We start from the raw sequence: 15,116 nt of genomic DNA on the forward strand, positions 1-15,116 counted from the left end.
TATGTATACATAGGTCCTAGGATCAGTCTGGTTGATCATCTTGAACCCTAGTGATGATTGGGCCGAGTGATGTCTCTCAAAATCCTCGGGTGATGTTCGCAGTACCAAGGAAAAAAGAGGCCCCCACAAAGTAACAGACCCCTCTTAGAAGAATTTTAGCAAACTTAGAGCATTTGGACATCAATCCCACAACTGGTTTGAGAAACAAATTCACAACACAACTGTATGGGAAGCAAATCATTTCATTGGATGTGATCAGAATAAACCTACCCATAAACCTCAGCATTGTTAGCTAACAACAAACCCAGTAAATTAACTGCAAATTAGGATCAACTGCTTTATTAAATTTTTTTATAAAAAAAACTTAAAGGTTTCAAATGCCTCTCTAGCTTGATCAACAATTCTACACTCTGGGAAATATAGAAGGGAAGAAAAAAAAAACTGTAAACATTCTCTGTTTTTCTACATAGTATTTGTATGATCTACTTTTCATATGTGATTATTATGATGATGATCCACATCCTCTTCATTTCCAAAGACTTCTTCGCTCTCGTGTTGGTCTGAGCTCGTCTCTTCAACCATACCATCAGGTTGAGTCACCTCTTCTTCAGGAGTTTCTTTAGTCCCATCTGTAGAATGGGTTTCTGTTGCATTACTGTGCTGCTTCTCCATCATTCCTGACAAAGCCAATCTCGGTGACCACTCAAGGACATCGTCAATAATATTAGAAACCCGTTTCTGGTACCTGCAAAGTTAAAGACAAGCCATCATGTACAAAAAATAGCAATATGACCTTTTGAAAAAAAAAATGTTGGTTAATGTGGTTTATAATGATGATTTTTTATGAAAATTCACAATTGAAACACGAACAGCAATTTTATTTTCAAATACAAGAGTATTTGGCAATTCGGCATATGGAAAAAAGTATATCCAGTGATCCCCTGTAGAACCTCTTTAACCAAAAGTGAGAAACAGATCAACTTCTCCACATTATGCAGGTAGACCTACTTTTGAAGAAAAACGGCGTTTTTATGTGTTTTATGATAATAAAAAATGCAAACATTGAATTTTAAATGCAAATAATTTGGCAGATTTCTAAATACAAACAGGGCCTTAGTTATATAACAAGGACTCGGTTCCATGTAAGATGCAAGACACATAAATGCAGCAACTTAACGGTGGGGGTCACCATTAGTAACCTTGCCTGTGTCATTTAACATAAATGAAACACTTTCCTTACTAACACAGTAAGATTGTAAGCCTTGCTAAGGGTCGTTTTGCGCAAAAGGATTACCACATCAGCAATCCAACACCACAACCCTCGAGATTTCATCTAAATACTCAGATAATAAAAAAAATCAAAAAACTATTACTTTTAAGCTTGATCAACGGTTTTGAAAATGGACGGCTACCTAACACCCTAACTTAAAATTAAAATTCAACGGTGAAAAATATGATTTTTAAATTTTTTAAAAGTTCATAGAATTTTGTCACTCTACAATCCTGAAGCATCGGATTCTGCTTTTGGATGCCACAAGGTGAGCCCAAGGACCCTTAGTAAGGGTGAAATCCTCACCTAAGTAACGCTAGTCAACTCTTGACATAAAGCAGAGAATGAATTTATTGAAAAATATAAATAAACAAGGCACAAGAATTAAGTTAGAGAGCTGTGTTGGATATTCATTGGATGCCATAGTCAAGACATTTTGATTAAGATTTGGAACTCACCTGGCCCTGGCGGCCTCATCGGGTGCATGGTGCCTAAGCAGTAATATGAACAGCGCAGCCACTATAGCGTAAAAAAGCCTTGCAGTCCACTTAGGTCTTTCCCCTTCATCTTTATTGGGCCAAAACTGGAACAGTTCCGACAATGTTGCTTCCTCGGCAAGAATATTGGGGAAAAACCAAACACGTTTTCCAAGAATGATCCATAAAGTACCAAAGATCACCCCTCTCACTGCAAATTAAAGAATGGTTATATAAGAGAAAGTAATTGAAATCACTAGTCTTCTGGCTAAGTATTTTAGTACAAAATTTTCGATGAACTTCTAAATGAAAGGTAAGAAGTATGTCCTGGTCGAGGATTATATTGAAGCAGTTTCAATAAATTCTTAGATGAAAAGTAAAATGTAAGAAAACAATCCAAATAAGCTTAAATGAAAGGTAAAAGGAATGAACAATCCAAATAAGGAATTAAATGAACTGATAAGAGAAAACTGGACATAGGCATGAGGCACTGAAACAGAAATATATGATGAAATATGCAATTTTTCCACAATTTTGGGTTTTTTTCGTTTGGACTTAGAGAGCAAAAGAAACAAACAACGGACTCTCTAATCACATTGATATTCGAATTTTTGTTCACTAATCTTCATAAGTGGCTGATGTAGCTCAGTTAGCAGCTTTAGTTTATCTGCAAACTCTTTCATATTTCTCACCACCATTGTAACCAAGCAAGATACACAAATCGTTTCACACTTAAAACAATAATATGGCACATGTGATGTAGCCAAGCCTTGTTAACCTTTTGTTGTGATGGTATAGTACTATTCTCTAATAATTGCTTTTTGTCCCAAGTCGACAAGTTTATTGTGGCCCCTTCCAAAATGCTTCCTTAAACTCCTCGAGGAGGATCAACCAGCTCTTCTGGATAACTAGTCTAATTTTCTTGAAAAATTCAGATTTGTCCCATCAGCAACTCAAAACAATCTAATTCGAGTGAAGGGTGTGAAGTTTCTTTAATAAAATTGTATATGGAAGGATGCTTATCAGCAATCCACAGAAAAACTTTTTAACTAATATAGGATTTTGATCTTTCAAAGAAAAAATTGATATAAAAAATAAATAAATAAATCATACAACATCCAGAGCATGCTATTTTGAATCTGTCCAATACAAATTGCTTATTTCATTTTTTTTGCTCCAGATGTTGGATATGTCAAAATATTTCTTTTGATTTCTCTTGAATATCAAGTCAGGGCGATAATTTATATAATATTTTGATCACACTGCATCGGCTAAATCCCCTCAATATCTGATATTGTTTTCTAGTCTTGCCAGTGGACCCATGACTTCTGAATCATTTTTTATTGACATTTTCTTTGAAAGTGCCTGATGGGCTATGGACATGCAATCAATATGGCACGGCATGGTTAAAAATAGACCCCAATGAAACAAGAACATGTGTTGAAATCATCAGTAGTGATTTCTCAGGTTTAGTGAGATCCACAGTCACAGTGAAATCTCTCCATGATGAATGACACTGATACATTGTTTATATGGGGATCCCTAACATGGAAAAAATCAAATAAAAAAACATCTTCAATCAATAGATCAAATCCTACAAAGGATTCAATTGAATGGGCTGGGTACTTGGTCCATTCCCCATATACCCAGAACCTGAACCTAAAGAAAACTTCGGTTCCAGTTCCGGGTATGAGATCTTTGGAAACAACACTAAACCTGTAAATAGCTGATACCCATCAGGTACCCATTAAGATGGATAATGCTTTTTTGAACGTGAAAAAAAAATATGAGTATCCGGTAAAACAGGCAATTATTTATAAATCTAACAATCTAAATTGTAATTCCCAAATGGAGAGTTAGCGGTATCAATGAATTCTTCAAGCAAATCAAACTTTTGAGAATAAAATCTTAGAAAATCATGATATGAAGCATTTATTTGTTGTTAAAAGTTTTTTTTTTTTTTTTTTTTTTTTTTTTTTTTTTGGGGGGGGGGGGGGGGGGAGGGGAACATAAAGGACCTGGACAGAGGGATTTATTTCTAAATAGTCCCGAAGTTTTGGACGGTAGCTTGATAGTCCATTTAGTAAACTTTTTATTTCTTAATCCCTCATTATTGGTGTATCCAACGTTTTTTATTTAGTATCGAGTTCACCACTTTTTATTGCCAAGTTCACCATTTCTTATTTATTGTCGAATTCACCGCTTTTTATTTATTGTCAAATTCAAAACTTTTATTGTCGAACTCACCACTTTTTACTTATTGTCAAGTTCACCACTTTTTATTTATTGTCAAACTCGACAATAAAAAGTGGTGAACTCGACACTGGTAAAACCCACCCATTTTCAAGTTTTTCCAACTAAAATACATGGAAATATCAACTAAAAACTTGAGATAACGACTTGTTTAGATGATTTCAAACCAAAAGAACCATTTTTGATCAATTTTCATCCAAAAATGAAGAAAAAAAGTGAGAAAACCCTAATTTTTTACATACGTCTTCAAAATATTTGAAAAAAACCCTTGAAAATGGCTTCTTCTTTATTTTTTCTAATAGGTAAATAGAAATAATATTAACAGAGAAGAGGAAGAATGTACAAAGGGAGGACGAGATGTCCAACCCAAAGAAAAGAAAGGAAAATACCAAAAACAAAAGACTGACCAAACAAAATTACTCCAAATTACTAACCCTATTCCACCTTACAAGAAAATCCTCAAAAAAGATCCATTTAAACAAAGCTAGCACTGAAATGATAATACCCCTAGCATCTGTCTCTTTCCCAACGAAATCCGACTATTTCGTTCCTCCCAAATAGCCACTAAATGGCAAACGGAGTCAAGCTGCAAAGAATCCTCTTGGCCTTCCGAACAGCAAAGCTTTTTCTTCCTCTTAAATCCTTTCCAACAGAATGGAGTCTCTAATTGAGATGCAAAAAATCCATTTTTTTTGGGCGAAAACGATGAATTCAAACAATTAGGGCATTCAATCGTGAGAAAATTGGAATTAAGGACTGATTAGAAATAAAAATTTTACTAAAGAGAAGCCCTAAAACTTAGGGACTAATTAGAAACTACTACCTCCGCCAGGGTCCTTTAAGTAATTTTCCTTTTTGATAAGTAAAATGAACGGATGCTCATGTAGAGAGAAGGCAAAAATCATGACTTCACATTCTCCTTATATTTTAACTCTAGTTAAAGTATAATTACTTCAAGATATCTCTCGGTTAATGTCTTACACTACTAATGTTACTATAAATACCATCAATAAATACTTCTTGGGTACCAAAAAGAAACCCAATTCTTATGGGGTTCTAAGATGGGAGATCTAGACCCTAAAATGACTGGATCCATGATGGTAGATCTAAAACCAACTAATCAATTTGGGTATATTTTTTTTTATAAGTTAAAATTTTATTTAAGGGAAAAGGGGTCGAGTACCCCGAGATTACAAAAAACTAATCAAAAAAACAAAGGGAGCCGCAACTGCCTCCAAGTTATAAACAAGATCCCACCAACTACAAAGTCCTCAAAAATTTCCCCAATAAAACATCAACCCCAACACTAATAACATGAGATCTTGAATAGTCAGTTCCTTTCCTTCGAATGCGCTTCGACAATCTAAGAGGGAAGCTCCAACATAGCCACGAGTCAAACAAAGCCCAAACTATCCTTGTCATGCAACCACCCCAAAGAGCCCCAAGAAGTGGGCCATACTTGTTGCACAATAGAACACTGCAGAAGGAAGTGGTTTGTTGTCTCCTCATTTCTCATACATAAAGAGCAACAATTCGGAGTTTGAAAGCCCCTTTTGATTAGTTGATCCATCGTTGTTAGTCTTCCCAAAATCGCTTGCCACAAGTGTGGTGCTTGTGCAACAAGGCTGGGTTGCTGGCTTTTTTTTTTCCTATGTTGTTTTGCAACACATCTGTGCTGATGGGTTGAGATGTTGAGTACTTCTATGATCAGATGATGTTGATATATCGCGATAAAGGTGGTATATGACAGCACTGCTGTGTTTTTGCGATTGTGCTGATATTTTAGCCTCTTCGTTGATCGCTAAAGACCTCCCTTCAAGCCAAAGCTTCGTCTTTATGCCTCGGTTGTTTTTCTACTTGTTTTCTTCTCCTCTTTGCACCCAAGTGAATGCTAATTTGATCATACATTCTTCCTCATTAAATTGTAGTCTTCTTACATTTGATTATTAGTCTTCTTTTTTATCCATTTGCAGTTGAGAGTTACGACATCGCATCAATCTTGGTCTCGGTTAGTAAGACTATTTGGGAAATAGAGGCAAATTTGGATGGCTTTTGGGTACTACGTTACTACTCGTTGTGGTCGAGGGAGTAGTTTTATTTGCAATCATTGTGGTAAACAGGCCATGAAAAGGTCCGATGCTTTCCGCTCTATCATCATTTATTAAGTTTTACTGCCACTCCTTCATTGGGGCATTCTTCTCCCCGTGTTGTCATTGTGGATTCCTCACTTTGCTCCCACCACCGTCTCTACTGGCACTATTGATTTACAACAGCTTCAGACCTAGATTGTCACTATTGTTCGTGACCAGATATGTACTCATATTCACTCATCTTTGATTGTGGCCTCAGTTATCACATATCTAGGTATATCTTCTACATTTCATGTCTCCCAATCTCATCCAACTCCCTTGACATGGGTTATTGATCTTAGTGCCTCTTATCACATGACCGGTAAGTCTAGTCATTTCATTTCATCTATTATCTGATCCTTCTTATCAGAGACTCGTAAGCCATCTGATTTATCTGACACTAGACCAGATTTGACTTGTGGGGTTGGTGTGGTCAGTCAATTGATGCATGATCCACGCACTTCTCATCTTGATGGTGTTTATCATATTCTTCACTACTTGAAGTCGCGTCCTAGTCTTGGGTTTTTCCCATCGTCCACTGCTCAACCCTATTTGTCCTACTTCATTGACACTGATTATGTTGGTTCTATACGGATAGGAGATCTACCCCTGATTTCTGTACTTTTCATAGTGATAACTTGATCTCGTAGAAAAATAAGAAATAGAGTGTGATTTCCCATTCTTCTGTTGGAACTGAGTATCGAGCTATGGCCCTTGGCACATGTGAGCTTATTTGGCTTCGATCTTTGCTGATGGAGTTGGGATTTCCTATTTCTGATTCCTCCACATTATTTTGCGACAAGTCCTATCATGCTTACTTCCGACTTTGACCTTCACGAGAGAGCCAAGCATATAGAGGTTAATGTTCACTTTCTTAGGGATAAAGTTCAATCTAGTGCCCTTCAGACAGTATTCGTATCTTCTTCAGATCAACTTGTCGACATGCTTACGAAGTATGTTGGTCATTCTATCACTATTTCTCATCTTGCCAAACTAGGCTTAGTTGATATCTTTGCACCAGTTTGAGGAGTACTGGAAATGTCTTCATTATTATGTCTTTAATTTACTTTTTCTAGCGTTCTATTCTTCTCTATGTAAGGGCTTTCATGTCCATTCGCCTTGAATTGATTATTATAAATGCCTTGCCAAGCTCTCATTGAGACTTGACAATTTTTCTAACTTGATGCCCTTAAAAGATTCACCAAACATTCAAAACACCTTTCCACACACTACAGCTTTACAAGAGAGGGGATCTCCCACTATCACAAGCAAGAATAGAAGTCGTGTACTTATCATGAACAACCTTTCTCCAAAGACTAGAGGACTCCTCACCAAACCTCTACAATCACTTTCCAATAACAGCTATATTGACAAATATTCAAGTCCTTAGAGCCCAAACCACACGACTTCGTAGGAGACCAAATGGTTTCCCAATTAATAAGGTGATACTTCAAAAATATTTTCGTGACCATTCCAAATAAAATCTTCAATAAACTACTCTTATTTCTTAGCAATGTGCACGAGAAGTAGGACATATATAGTAAACATAAAAACTAGACTGGGTAGTCATAATCAACACAACTTCCCGTTTAGATAAGGGTTGGGATTCATAGACTCATGAAAAAGGACTCACAAAGAAACACAATTCAGACCATGTAAACATATATGACAGACAAGATTTATCTTAGCAATACGTGGTGTATCCTCGATATATGTATTTTATCGGAATCGGTGTAATTCATGTTCACACAGCCGAGATTTTGAGTTTCTTTATTAGTCCTTTTTATTAAGTATGGATCCTAATCCTTTGGATAAAAATCTATATTTGTAAGGAACCAACTTCATGAGTCCCTTGATCACTAGGTCCTAAAAAGCCTAATATTTATAAGAAGCACATGGTGAAAGTCCAAATAAGTCAAAGGTAAAGATTATACACCACAACATAGGATGTTCGAAAAAAAGTACAAATCATTCCTTTCCACCACCACATATGTCGTTTAGTCTTGCGCAACTATAAAAAGTATTCTCTTTGGTGGCTCTTTGTTTTAAGTCCTTCAATGTAGCAGAGTATCTTCCTCACAATCTTATCCTAGAAATTTGGGGTTGGCTGAACTAATCTTGCTCCTCCATTCAAAACTAGTTGAAGCCGTTTATTTAATTAGTTCATATCCACTCCCACTACCTTAATCCGCATTCTTCTTAGTCTTCCTTTTTAGAAACTTCAACTCACACATTCCTTCTAACTGGCACTTTTCAACCTTTTTTGCAAATGACCAAACCATTTCAACCAACTTTCTCTGAGTTATCATCTATTGGGACTACTACATTTTCACGAATGAATTCATTTCTTATTTTTTTCTTTGTTTGTCTTTCCACTCACCTATCACAACCTCCTCTTCACTGCTACTTTAGATCTATAAAATGTTATTGCCCATCATTTAGTTTCGTAAAGCATAATTAGTCTTACTATTATGTATAGAATTTTCCTTTTAATTTGATTGGGAAGTGTTGGTCATATAGTACTTCGAATGTACACCTCCAATCTAACCATTCAGCACTAATTCTAAGGCTAACATTCACCTCAAACTTTCCATCCTTAAATATAATAGAACAGATGTAACAGAAATCTTTGGATCTAACGCAGCAATGGCTGCATCACGAATATTGATTGTCCCAACTATATTTACTTGAGTTGATGAACCCTTGGATCTAAAAATGAATTTCGGACCATTGAGCCTTCTCAAACTCTTTTCTTACTTTTTTAAGAGAAAAAATAAAAAATGGTTGTTGCTTTAGCTATTTTTAAATCATTGATTTTGACACGCCCTTCTGCTCAATGAGTGCCATAACTAAAGTTACATCCCATATACTCTGCATGGGTCCCCTCATTCATTAAAATTATTAATACTCAAGAAATATAAAAAAATAACCTTCGGGATCTTCCCTTTTTATCCACTAAATTTCATATAAATTTGTTTTAAATTTGTAAGCAAGGTCACATACCAAAACAGGGTAACAAAGGTTTCAAAAGATAATGAGACGGAATTAACCAAATTATTAATAACATCAAGGAACTTCAAGAATATAACTAAACTTACAAGAAAGCAGGCTGAAAATTAGTAGTAGAAGCCCAGCACAGGTATAGAGTACTATCAGCTTGCACTGATGGGGAAACACAGGAAACAAGCAAATTGCAAGGGTCACCACAGGCCAAACAAATGAGAGAACTGTCTGCCATAGTGGCCGTCGTTTAACAAATGTCCAGGCAAAAAAGGCATCATTTTCAGAAAAAATTTGATCCTGTAGAACAAAGAAAAGGAAAATATAAGTAAATAGGTTAAATACTAAATGAACGACAAACAATAAGAGCGCATACTTTTGATCATCTAAAGAAAATTAAAAACCAGAAATTCCACATATTTAAGCAGTTGTTGTCTTGCAAGGTATGTTAGTTAAGAAATTTACTAAAAGTAGAAACCTCTAAAGGCATCATCGCAAATGTAGAGATTATAATTACTGCAATCATTCTAGGTAATGCAATCTCACACACTATAAAAAGTTGAAATAAAAGAGAGAAGCTTCTAGCAGATTCAACCTTAAATGGAAAACAGTTCACCGGTCAAATAGCCTCTTGGTCCACTTCCAATGATTTAAAAGCACAAATCTTTTGGCAGAAAGCCCAAAATTGATTTGAACTTTTTATGGGCAAACATAATCATCAATCAAGTGATATAGTTTGTTAGAACACATAGGAAGGCATTTGGAAGTAACCTATTACCTAAATTTATCCCCAAAAGTGCATGGCACAATATAAAAATATCAGCAACTGAATACACAATCTAGGAGGAGAAATTAGTCATGATACATGTACAACAGAATCACAAGTTAAGATAGAACTTCAACATCATCACTTGCCTAAGCAGAGGTACCGGCATTGCAGAAGAAAAAACTTATATAACAAAACACAATTGTAGGTCCCATAATTGCTACAATTTTGTGGGGGATAAATCCTCCCACAGCTACAGTTTTGTGGGATAAACCTCCTATCAAGCTATAGTTTTTTGGGGCCCAATTTATTTTCTTTACTCTTCACCTCCTCTAACTTTACTATATTTCCTCTTTTACTCCTTTGACAAACTTTATTATTTTTCATCTTTTACCCCTTTAACCTCAAAAAAATTTAATAATACCCCTCCAACTTTATTTTTTTCCCTCTTCTCCCCACCCTTTAACCTAAAACAGAATGCCTGCACTATAGGCACAAGCGAACTCTAGTAATTCAATATTAAACACTAGCCCAAACAAATACAAACATATTAAAGAAACCACAGACCTACAGAAATTTTCTATTATGTAAGCCACAACTAAGACAGAACAAAACCAAGTATCTTGAGGTCTTAAACAAAAGATAGGATGACTAGTCCCAACCAATTTATATAAATGGTCCAAAAAGGCGAGACAATAAATCAGAATCTACAAGTGGCTTTCATATGCTCTTTGGAGGAAAATTAACTATAAAGGAACCATTAAGATCAAAGTATCAACACATCTCTCCGACAGGAAACGAGAACTTACAGGAAAGATCTCCAAATGTGCTGGCCAGGTCGACAACTTCTTCTTCCCTGGACGAACAGTTTTCACCACACGATCACATCGCACTAGAAGATTCTTCCCCAGCAGAACATTTGCAATATCATCAGCTCCTAAGCCTTTATCTGATTCCAGTACTTCCTTGAGCTCTGAATGATTCCTTAAAAAACGAATGAAATCCTTCCCTCTGAAATATTCCACCCGTGTTTCCTGTAAAACTGCCCATCTAGATTCTAGATCTTTATGGTCCCTCACCTTCTCAGCAAACAACTGAAATACATCCTTGGCAGTAGCTTGCTTCTGCAACCAAAGTGTTAGGTAGAAATTAGAAATACAAGAATAGAATAAATTCAGCAAACAACTGAAATGCATCCTTTCACTAAAAGTTGTCTCTGCAACCAAAATGTTATCAAGAAATCAGAAAATACAAGAATGAATTACACTCTTCTCCAATACAAAAAAACGTCAAACCTCTCCTGAAAGATGATCAGGTTTCGAGTCTTTCACCCTAAAAAGTAAAATGAAGAAAAAAAATTAATCACATTACAACAACCACTACTGGTCAATGATAATACATAAAATTATAGAAAGGACAGTCAACAATGTAGCATTTCAGCAATTGTCAACAAGCATTTTTGCTGTTTTGAGTCCGTAGGCATTGCTGTTTTAGATGGTCCCCCATTTTCTCTTGACAAATAAGCCTCAAACATTGCTGTAATATTAAGATTTTACTTAAGAACATCTTGTTGACGACGATGATTAGTTCAATGTCTTTCAACATCTGCTCCAGTTTTTTTTCCCCATTTCGTGTCCAAAAAAGCAGCAAGCTTCAGTTACTTCTCCATGACAACAAACCTCTACATTGTAATTTCAATATATATACACTTTCTAAAACCTACTTTAGTATAGAGAAAAAGCTTCCTACAACTAACCCAATCTTACCAAATAAGAAGTTTCCTGATAACTCAAATATTGCATTTACAAATTGCTAACCAACAAAAACATGAAAATGGAAACTAACTAAATTATCTTGGATATTCCTTTAAAAGCTTCTTATTTGTGCACCTGCCTCTTTTTTCATAGTACTGGAATAGTGTGATTCATGTGTACTATGAAAAGTACACACCCGTGCTATTTCATCATCCCCCAAGTTTTAATTAACCAGACATAGAGCTCAAACAGTCTTCTTTTTTTCCCAATAAAGATGCCTCAAACATTTCCTTAATATCATGATTGTATTTTAAAGCATCTTATTTATGATAATGATTAGTACCAACATTCTTTGTAATCTACAAAAAAAATTATTAAAGTAGCCTAAGAACACTAAAAGCTACAATTACTTGACCAAAGCAACTAATATATATATCATAATTATAACTTATATTTATTGACGTCTCTAGAAACCTACTTTTGTAAAACTAATCCACCTCCCCCGAAATATTTATATTTCCACAAGGATCAATCACGGAATTTTTTTAAATATATATGACTAAACTATAATATAATTTTTTTAAAATAAGTATGAATAATCAATAAATAGTTTGTTCATTTAAGCAAGTATTTAAATGCTAATGTGAATTTGGTTAATGTGACATTATTATTTTTTACTTTCATGTATAATATAATTTTTCATACTATTATTCTTAATTTCAATATTATAATATAGCTTTTGTTGATCTTCGTTTTCATTGTTAATTAATATGGCTTTTTTTATAGATCCACAGTCATATAATAGTTTGTTGAATTTTCTTATAAGTATTTTTTCTAATATTTACATTTCATACAGTTTCAATGAAATTTCCTCAATATTTCCCTCATTTCATACAGTTTCATACCACAACAAACTTTGGGGCCTAAACGCATCATTCGCATGGATCGAATAGACTTTCGAAGCTGGACGTATTTTTTTCTATGAATTGACTTTTAGGGCTAGACGCAACTTTCGGTTCGGTCGAACAGACGTTTGGGGCTGGATGCAACTTTCATGTGTAACCGTACATTGATTGAAATATTTCCATGTCTAGACTGACAGAAATAGACACCAATGTCTAAATTTAATACCTTGCCCAACTCTATTAGTTCTTTTTACCAAATAAAAGGTTTTATAGTAATTATAATAATGTATATACGAATTGCTAACAGACTAAAGCATGACCTTGGAAACTAACTAAAATAGCTTGGATAACCCTTTACAAGCTTTTTTTATCAGCAACTCTTTTAAAGGAGGACTGGTATGGTGTGGTAAGAAAAGTAAAACAAAATAAATCCAAATTGCCTCATATCCTTCGCAGGAACAAGGTCAAAATGGGACCCTTAGCTTTATACCATGGAAATCAACCTTCACACCTAAAAAAACTACAAGTTTCAATTACTTCTTTGCGACAACAAACCTAAACACCATAATAATAATTTCAATTTATAGACCTATCTAGAAACCTACTTTAGTGCAAGAAAATGATTAACTAACCCACATTGAATTACTTTTCTTAAAAAATAAAAAGTTTTGAATAACTCTGTTACTATATTTACGAATTGCTAAGTAACTAAAACAAGAAAATAGAAACCAACTAAAACAGCTCAGACATCCCTCTAGAAGCTTTTTTTGTGCATAACTGCCTCTATTGTAAGATTTGTACAGTGTTCTATGGAAAAAAAAAAAAAAAACAAATCAACCACATCCATCATGTGAACAAGCTTAAAATGAAGGCCCATAGCTTTACACTAAGGAAATTGATCTTCCTGTCCAAGAAAGGTACAAGCTTCAATTACTTCTCCATGACAACTTATCTTTACATCATAATTATAAATCATACTTATAAGCTTCTCTAATAACCTACTTTGTTAAAATGAAAAAAGAAAAAATCTAAATTAACCCATTACGAATTACTTCTCTTTACCAAATAAAAAGTTCTCTAATAACTCCAATATTGTATTTATGAATTGCTAACCAACTATGAAAACAAACTAAAACAACTTAAATTTATGAATTAATAAAATAATGTTTCCTTTGCAATGACAGTTGAATTTATGTGTATCCAGCAATGACCATTGATAAATCAAAGTTGGAATAACTCCTCAAAGACAAACAAAATTCGAGTTCCAAAACCAAAGAGTACACAACTCACAGATCAAATACAAAAAAAAACTTAGTTTTTACTTGGTAATTGGAACTCAAATCCATTATCATGAGTTTGTAAGAGAAGATCGTTTCAAATCAGAACAACACACCAAAATAATGATAAAATCTAAAACCCACAAACAAAAAATTGCAAAACAATAATTATTCCAAGGAAAGCCCTCCATTTTCATCGTGGAGCCATCGAACACAACAAAAACCATAATTCCTGAAAAATCGAATTCCACTAACCAATGCCCATGCCCCAACATGCAGACTCTCGCCCACACGCACACAAACACACACCAAAAAAAAATCAAAAAATCAAAATTAGCTTCATTTTTAGAATCAAAATTGTTCCAGAGAAAACATGTTCCAAATCCAATGAAGAGGATCTCGCTATAAGAATGTAAAATGGCCAAAGAGAATGACAGAGATTTAGAGAGAGAGAGAGAGAGAGAGAGCAAACCCTAGGTGGAGTATCGTTGTTGAGATCTCTATTACTGGTATGAACTCCCGCTGCTCGTCGAACCCTCTTTTTTTCTGCTCCAGATTTCGTCATTTCTCTCACTCTCTCTCTCTCTTTGGTATTTTTGGGTTTCCGTCGTCTTAAAACCTAAATATTCATTTCTAATGTCCAGCGACGTTGGATTCCAAATGTAGATGTATTAACGGTTGATAAGGAAATATCTAACTAGACATAAATAGTTTTATGGAGATCAGTTGGCAGAATCTCTAGGGAATCTTTCCATCTCATTCAACGGTAAAGATTGGTCTTCACCCACTTTTGATTTGATGTTTTACTGCTCATGTCGGACATCAATTGTCCAGCTATTCCTTGTTTCATTCATGCCTACGAATCATTATGTACAATGACGTAGGAGCACTCAGACATGGTAATTCATTTGGACAACCGACTTAGTAAGGCTCAAAATCCTATAAGAAAAATGTCTCATTATCTTAGTCCTCCTAAGAGACCTCTAGAATTATCCTAAACACATCCAAGAAATAAGTACATTTCCCTTGCATGCAAGGCTAGATTTACATGAGCGAATCATTTAAAATTTTCTAGTACTCTTTTTTCTTACTAATTTGATAAGATTTTGAGCCTTACTAAGAGTGTTAGCTCAAATAAATTACCATATTCGCAATCCAACACTACAGCCCTCAAAATTTTATTAAAAAACTCTTATCGAAAAAAAAATTCAAAAGACAATTTCTTTTGAGTTTGATCCAAGGTTTTGAGATGGACGACTACCAAATTTCCACCTAACATCAAAATT

General features: G+C 34.7%; 1 protein-coding gene across 1 annotated transcript; it reads right to left on the reverse strand.

Moving 5' to 3' along the window:
- Positions 1-312: 312 nt before the first annotated feature.
- On the reverse strand, positions 313-14,471 carry LOC147386654 (translocation protein-like protein). Its single transcript, XM_086422601.1, has 5 exons — positions 14,303-14,471; positions 10,704-11,018; positions 9,227-9,428; positions 1,729-1,957; positions 313-745 (listed from the first exon to the last, which is right to left on the reverse strand). The coding sequence occupies exons 1-5, from the start codon at positions 14,393-14,395 to the stop codon at positions 490-492; spliced, it is 1,095 nt and encodes a 364-aa protein (XP_086278727.1). The 5' UTR covers positions 14,396-14,471; the 3' UTR covers positions 313-489.
- Between the last annotated feature and the right edge of the window lie 645 nt (positions 14,472-15,116).

The sequence above is a fragment of the Akebia trifoliata genome, chromosome 14 (genome assembly GCF_017979445.1).
Source record: "Akebia trifoliata isolate Shusen 1 chromosome 14, ASM1797944v1, whole genome shotgun sequence".
Lineage (NCBI taxonomy): Eukaryota > Viridiplantae > Streptophyta > Magnoliopsida > Ranunculales > Lardizabalaceae > Akebia > Akebia trifoliata.